Source organism: Sander vitreus, chromosome 13, assembly GCF_031162955.1.
Source record: "Sander vitreus isolate 19-12246 chromosome 13, sanVit1, whole genome shotgun sequence".
Taxonomy (NCBI): domain Eukaryota; kingdom Metazoa; phylum Chordata; class Actinopteri; order Perciformes; family Percidae; genus Sander; species Sander vitreus.
The window spans coordinates 14,311,259-14,319,120 of NC_135867.1; the positions used below are offsets into that span (position 1 = coordinate 14,311,259).

At 39.6% G+C, this 7,862-nt stretch overlaps 1 protein-coding gene across 1 annotated transcript; it reads right to left on the bottom strand.

Annotated features, from left to right (window-relative positions):
• Nucleotides 1-3,242: 3,242 nt before the first annotated feature.
• On the bottom strand, nt 3,243-7,406 carry alg5 (ALG5 dolichyl-phosphate beta-glucosyltransferase). The gene is made up of 10 exons (XM_078266317.1): nt 7,084-7,406; nt 6,197-6,365; nt 5,715-5,761; nt 5,394-5,462; nt 5,188-5,280; nt 4,966-5,079; nt 4,808-4,867; nt 4,569-4,720; nt 4,172-4,257; nt 3,243-3,881 (listed from the first exon to the last, which is right to left on the bottom strand). Exons 1-10 carry the CDS (start codon nt 7,144-7,146, stop codon nt 3,766-3,768), a joined length of 969 nt encoding a protein of 322 aa, XP_078122443.1. The 5' UTR covers nt 7,147-7,406; the 3' UTR covers nt 3,243-3,765.
• Between the last annotated feature and the right edge of the window lie 456 nt (nt 7,407-7,862).

A 7,862-nucleotide genomic window follows, 5' to 3' on the forward strand; every position in this document is an offset into this window, starting at 1 on the left:
CACCTGAGCCACATGCCTCCCAGTCATCGGCATAGTTGGCTCTAACTAACGGAGGTCAGGATGTAAAACAATCACACCTGTTTACCCTTCCCAGACAGACTGCAGTAGCCTAGTCTTAAACTGTTCTTACAGTGTTTTACAGTGTGTTTGTGTTATACCTGTATTATCCTAAAGTTGTGATAGGTTCTTTCGGTAAATTCTTTTATACATGTTTGGTTATTTGTTTGCTCATGTTGTATAATAGGCCTATTTTAATAGGGATTAATGTGGCAGATCTCACTGCAATGACGCTGGAAGTAAGCACTCATTTATTTTATTTTAGAGTTATTTTTTGCCTTTAGCAGGCCACAACTGTTTGCCAATGGTGTGTGGCCTAAATTCTAGGTGCTGGGAGCCATGTTTTTATTTAACTTTTATATTAGTGTAAGAACTTATGTAGGCTATATCAATTTCAAATGGGACTTAGTAGCCTAAAATGTATCATTAAATAACAATTTCGGCTATTATTAGGCCTACTTTCCGACAGACACACACACACACACACACACAGACAAACACACACACACCACCTGCAGCCTAAAAAATGTAAAAAGAAGCGACAATCTGCCGTCCTCCACCGCGAATTCAATCGTGTTGTGAAATCAAGCTTAGAGTTTTTTTTCCCCTCTTCATACAATCGAAATTGTTTCATATCTGTGGTTAGGAGCCATACAGAGGTCTGTCTCATTGCGGATGGATACTATCCTTTATTGGGAGTGCCATGACTAGTCCAGTTAATGACGCAAGCCCGGCTGGCGACAGTGAGTCTACAAGTTTGACATTTTCAGTTTACAGCAACTGCTGCGGAACGTAACAATACTCCCAACACGAAGTGAAAGCACTCTGGGGATCCTGTCAAAAACCTTATGATTTTTTTCCCCCCAACCACCACCAGGTGGATCATCAAAATGCACCACCAGGATAAGCTGCCGTGTGCCACAAATAGATGGTCTATCTATTTGTTCAAGCTTTAGAAATGAGCACAACAAGAAAAAAATCCAAATAATTTAAAAGCAATTTTATTCCTGCGGCTTTTTGTGTTGTCGCCCACCCCACCTGTAGAAAACATGTCGGGAGTCATATCTAGCGACATCTGCTCTCAGAGAGTGTTCCTTTTGGTTTCAAGTCTTACAACTAACGGTTCTATTTTGACATCACTGTGAGACGGTAGGACTCAGAGGTCAATGAAATCAATACCCTCCTCATGTAAATCTCGTAACCTTTTCACGGAAGAGCTCAATCCTGAGGCAGGAAACTAGAAAAGAGCAGCCAGATTATTATTAATTTACTTCGCTTCTTGTCTGGTCGCAGAAGGCAGACAGACAGCGCACAAACAGGATGCGCTCCCCGGGGCTCCGAGAGGCCCCAGAGACATCCGCATCAGCGCGAAGCCTAGACCTCAGGCTTGCTTAAGAAATCAGCACTATGAACAACTTAATTTACTCAGACCGCAAAAACGCTTGTTGAACGCTGTCCAAGAAGATGTCCACATGAGGTTTAAGAGACAGACAAAGGGACTTCAGTGAGATAATGTAATCCAGGGGTTCCCACTCCTTTTCATGTCAAGAAAAGGCCAAACTCATGATAATGCAGCATCCCCCCCTCCATAATATTCAATATTCTAACTTCATCTGAGGATTTTAGCTGTCAAATCTAATTTTATACCAAATGAAATAAACTGTGAGTGGAGTCAGATCCTGAGTTCTTGTAATTATATTAAACAGATATGCTCCTAAGCCCAGTGTCCTCTGAAGGATGACCGACTGAGACCCAGTGACCCAAGATGGAAGCAAAGTCACACTGTGTACCCTGTGTGTTACGATTTGTTAATACATTCTGCAGTAAGATATCAAGCACTTCAAGAAAGATTACATCAGCAGGGTGATGCTTTGTGTGTGACGGACAAAGCTGACCGATAAAAGATCGGAATACAACCAAGGCAAGTTTCAAACGTTATCCAAATGTTAAACACAACGTATAAACTCTTGGAGTTAGACTTGATCCCTTCCTGTCCCATTATGATTAAATCTCAGTTCTATAGTACAGGGATTTCTGGCTGTACTCAGATAAAAGGTGGAACACTAGGTAATTGTGCTTTTGCTGTTACTGCTCCTTGACTATCAAAGATACTCCCACAGTGTCACAGAAGCCAAATTAGTATACATTTTAAAAAAAAAAAGAAGAAAAAAAACCATTTGTTTTCCTTGGCTTCTTCTCGATTTTATTAGTTTATATTCTGTGGTTTGTGTACTTTACCACATTGTTTTTATATAAGAATTTCTCTATATTAATTCTCTTTTCTTCCTCCACTTTGTAACTTTTGTTTTGAAAGGTGCTATATAAAGTTTTTTTTTTTTTTTTACTGTTAGTAGTGTGGGCTGCAACAGGCAGTGGTTCTCAAACTTTTTTCAATAATGTACCCCTTTTGAATTGTTTCTTTAAGCTAAGTACCCCCTGACCAGCGTGAATCATTTTTGGTAGAAAGAAAAGTCTATATGAAGAGGAACAGTACAGCGCTGTCAGCGATAGATTTACTGAACAGCCTTGTACCTGGAAGACATTTAAATACTGATGGGAAAAGGAAACAAAAACTGTAAAAAAATAAAATAAAAAAAAAACCTGACAAAACCTTGGAAAAAAGACGGTAGAAGGAAGGAAGGCAAGAATAGGTCGAAAATAGTATCAAAAACTTCAAAAACAGTGACATAACTTCGAAAAAAGTGAGAAACTTGTAAAAAGTAGAAGGAAGGCAAGAATAGGTCCAAAGAAGGTGATCCAAATGTCACATTTTTGGTAGGACAAAAAAGTCTACATAAAGAGGAACTATGTTCTGGACAACAGCCTTGTAACTATTAAACAATGTGTTAAATATCTCACGTACCCCCTGCAGTCCGCCAAAGTACCCCTAGGGGTACACGTACCCCCATTTGAGAACCACTGGATTATGGTGACAATATTAAATGTCTTGATTTGTCCAATCAAATCCAAAACACCAAAATATTAATTTTACAGCAACGTAAGACCAGAAAAAGGAGGAAATTCTAACATTTGAGAACCTGTAATCAACAAATGTTTGGCATTTTTGCAAAAAAGAAGATTTTGTCAAAATAGTTTCAGATTAAATTTCTGTTGACCAACTAATTGATTAATTAACTGATTGTTGTAGCTGTAGTTAGTAGGTTAATAATGATTATCATATCATAAATCATTGACATTTTTTATTTTGGTTGAAGTCATCCAGCCCATCAACCCACAGCCATGTTTCCTCAAAAATACAATCCCTCCCTTTTGAAAATCTCATATAGTGACATTCATTCTACCCGTCAGAATCATGACACAGATTATGAGATCCTTCACATTTCACCACAAGTCTCCCTCACTTACAGCTGATTGGCCACAAAATAAACATTAGGTAACTTAGTACACGGATCAGTCATACAGACATTCTGTAAGCCGTGGAAACAGAAATGTGCGTGTAACAGCGACCATCACAAGCCAAAATCCAAATAAAATGAAATAAAAAAGGCAGGACCATGAAGAACTCACAACTGTGTCATTACTTCACAACCAATGACATCTGGAGAGGAAAGGGTTGTGATATACTGCACTTTGTTCATTGTTGTTGTTTACAGTGAATGATGGACACTGTTGTCAATCCCTCCTCATCCAAAGGTTTGATGGCCCTATCATAGGCTGTCTCTGAGACTCCAGGGCTTGACTGATTGGCTAGTCAGTCTTATGTGGTGACTGCAGCTTCCAGGCTCTGGTGAAGTAGCGCAGGCGAATGAAAATCAGGTCTCGTCCCATCTGCAGCCAGCTCCAAAACGGGACCAGCTTGGACCCTGGCAGAGTGAACACACAGGCACTTCATTCTCAAGTGATACTTTGATAGGAAATATGCCAGTTTGTTGATTTTACTGCCGGTAGGCCAATCAATAACTCCATCACAAAATACTTTATCACAGCAGAAGTAAGTAGGCTTTGGTAAGTAGTTAAAAATAAGGAATAACTGGAACATATATAAAATCAGCCAATCAGAGACTTACAAAAGCATCCAACAGAGATATTTATGGAACAACGATAGATAGCACAGTGGGAGGACACATGTCCACATATCCCATGAAAATCGTACCTTCTATTTCAGTCCAGTTGACTGCCACCTCTGCTATGGGGATTTTAAAACACTGGGCAATATACAGGAGCTCCACATCAAAAGCCCTGTGAGAAGAAAGATGAAAGTGCTCAACAGATGTTCAAAAGTTGCATTAATATTCATGTTCCCAACAACCTTAATCAGACAATATTATAAACACTACAGGCATGTTATTTCTTTTAACATAATACTTGCTTGAGGTATTGCAAAATAAGTGACAGATTAATTGGTAGGAAACCCCATTGTTTCCATAGATCCAGCACAAACAGCTCAACAGGTTTACTCTTAACACAAAGGCAGATGACAGCCGTTGTCACATTACTACACGAATAAGTCATTAGTAATAAAGTGTGCATGGTGCAGTGCGATTCCTTACCATTGCTCTACGTGGAGAGAAGAGAAGGTCTTGAGCGCAGCCTCACGTGTAAAAAGCTTGAAGCCGCACTGTGTGTCCTTGATCCCTCTCACGCACAAGAACCACACCAGGAAGTGAAAGCCATACATAAGGAATGTACGAAACACAGATCGCTGTGGCAGAGACACAACAGTGGTTATTTATTGGACGGACTACAATACTACTACTACAAAAAAAAAAGAAGGCAAACAGACAATTACCTGAGCTACTGAGTCTTGCTCTAGGTGAGCCCTGGAACCACAGGAAATTGCCATGTTCTCCTAAATGTACAGACAGGCATTTTTAGGATTCCACCTTCTCTTTATACATGCATGTGAGAACAGAACAACAAACCAAACAAACAATGAACCCAACACACCGGTTTAGGGTTGAGGTTGTTAAGTCCAGCCTCCACTTTCTCAACGTCAGAAAACTTTGTGGCTCCGTCAGCATCCGCCATCAGAATGACTTTCCCTCTGGAGCTCAGAGTACCCTTTAAGAGAACCAACATTACACAGTAAAAAAAAATCATCAAAAAGTCAAATCCATACTGTGGCTTTTGTGCTGCAGACGTACTGCAGTTTAATATCTACAGTCTCACCATCCGCACAGCTCCTCCTTTCCCCCTGTTCTTCACCAGCGTCAGGACCCGCACTTTATCAGCACCATACTTCCTACTGTACCGCAAAGCAACCTAGCAGGACATCACAACAGAAAAAAAAAAAATCTCCATTGGTATCACTTTGAAGTGTTTGGCTAAACAAAAGTCAGCTGAGTAAAAATAGAACTCTTGGTACATAGTATCACCTCTGTGGTTTTGTCTTTGCTGCCATCGTCAACCACAATGATCTCATAGGTAAAAGAAGGATGCTGTTTCTGCAGTAAGGAAATAATATGGAGGGATTTATTTCACAAAAGGCACTTTTTCAGTTGAATGATGCCACCTACTGGCCACTTTGAGAATAACAGATTCAGCCATAAGGGGATGATAAAACTGCTTCTCATTCTCATTTAATCATTGATTAAATAATCTTCAGACTCTTTTAATTGTGTCCCTTTTTATCAAACTACAATGAGGTTATGATAAAGATTTTGTTTAACACTGCCCACATGAGGCTGAGCACTTACCTGTCTGCGTTCCAAGTACTCTGTAGCTTCATCCAACATCACAGGCACTGGAATGACACACATGTACACGCATATTTGACATGAAGCCCGAGAAAACAGGATTATGGGATTTAAACTGCACCTACCTGAATGGTAACTGAATGCTTTACTAGTCAACTGTTGGTGCACAATTCATCATTTCAACACAGAGTCAACTGTGCATTCGGTGGCTTTAAGCAAGAGGAATTTTGAAGCAGAAAATAAATATAAGGACCTTAAAACACAGACTTGTAATGTGCCCTATCCTATATATTTTGTTAATGTGCAGTGCATTGCATAGCCATTTCCCAACTGTGTTAACATTACTTTTTACAGTCTGCTGTGTTTGTATTTAAGAAAAGCTGAACAGTGATGGGACATCAACAGGTAAAGTGTCCCTCACTGCACAAGTTACTGTGCAAAAGTTCCTGACAGAAACCTGGGTGTAACCCACTTTCACTCACTTCGGAGTTCCTCGTTGTAGGCCGGGATCACCACAGAGAGCTCCCTGGAATGGGGATCATGCAGGCTGGGGAAAAGCTCCTTCTCTCCTGTCGCAGTGAGGAAGTATTTCTCCTTCTCGTGGCGTGTGAGGTTCACCATCCCGGCAGTGACGTGTGCTATTATGAGCACCTGAAAAAGGGAGAAATATGAGAATGGCACTCTTGTTACTCTTCCTGTCAGGTAGTTGTTTTTTTTTAACATAATTTTAACAAAATGAATGGACGAGAGCTGTGTGAATGTATTTGATATTTTAGAACATGTACTATTTGTATTATGTGTAAAACCTTCGATAACTAAATCTGCACATCAGAACTTCCACTGAAGTCTGTAATGAAGCAGAGGCACAGCGTTTTTGTTGTTGTTGCCGTGTTTTATCCTGTGCCATGCTTCAATTGTATGCCCGTCACCTTCTTTTTGTTACATGCTATTTACAGTTTGTTTTACTTCATTTCATTTTTAATTGTTGTCTTTGCATGTCATATGTGTTTTTTGAATTTTGGTTCTCTTTTCTTTTTTGGACATGTGTGTTAAAGGCTACATGTTGTTGGAGTAGCGAGTCAAATCAAATGCTTTGGAGCATTCATGTCATACTTAGACTTTCTTAGGATTGACAACTTAATTTTAGTGTTTATAATCAAACGTAAAAAGAAAATGAAGTATCATAAAATAAGGGTAAGGTACAAGATGAATATATTGCTCAAGGACTTCTTACATGGAAAAAGCACACAGAGACGGAAATCCACACTGACACTGTCTATCAGTGAGTGCAAAAGCTTTTGCTTCACATAAAACAAGCTACATCAGATCTCTACCAACACAATATTAACTCTATGATATAACTACTTACCACAATAAAACCTAGAGCTGCCAATGCGACCAAGGCTTGAAAGATTTCACAGAGGAAATCCATTTCCCATAAGTTAGCCTGCAGCCACTTACAGACCACCAGTCAAAGTGGCTAGCTTGCTCTCTCTCCTTGCTTTGCTTCGTGTCTTGTAGCCGGTAACGTTACTCTGGCTTCCCAGGATACACAAACAAATACAAGCTTACGAGATTGTTTTAAAGGTGGAAGCACTAAATAAAAGTCATTACACTTCTATTACTCTGCAGGCAGTTCAGTGAACTCCACTTCCAATCACAACTTAACACAGCGGCGACGCGGAAGTGACAGCGTTTTCTCGACACATCATCAATTTCAGAATCAGCGCTGTGACACACACACACACACACCGACACCTAGTGGACAGGAGTGGGAACGACTGCAAGAACTCAGTCTCTGATCAGTTGATCAAAATAACAAGAGGGGTTTTAAATGAATAGTTTTGAGTCTACTTTAGTCTACGCAGGTGTAAGTGTACATAGGTGTACTTACAAAAAAATAATGAAGTAAAATAATTAAGGCATTACAGAGGTTTCTCTTAGTCATATGTTCATCGATCAGATCACTGTCATACACGCTGCTTTATCCAAATTATTGTGGAATACCTGAGATAATATGCAGTTTTACTGGCACTTATATTAATGATACAAATAGATAATACAAGCAGATATTTTGACATTGTTGTGCTTATAGAAAATCCATCATTCAGTGAGTTATGAAGAAACAACAAACACATTTTAACATGA

Bases quoted from the DNA above. Each gene is read 5' to 3' on its own strand.
- alg5 (XM_078266317.1), bottom strand. From the start codon at position 7,146: ATGGATTTCCTCTGTGAAATCTTTCAAGCCTTGGTCGCATTGGCAGCT. The intron at 6,366-7,083 runs GTAAGTAGTTAT...TCCCTTTTTCAG, and splicing joins CAGCTCTAGGTTTTATTGTG to GTGCTCATAATAGCACACGT. The intron at 4,258-4,568 runs GTAAGGAATCGC...TTCTTCTCACAG, and splicing joins TCTCTCCACGTAGAGCAATG to GGCTTTTGATGTGGAGCTCC.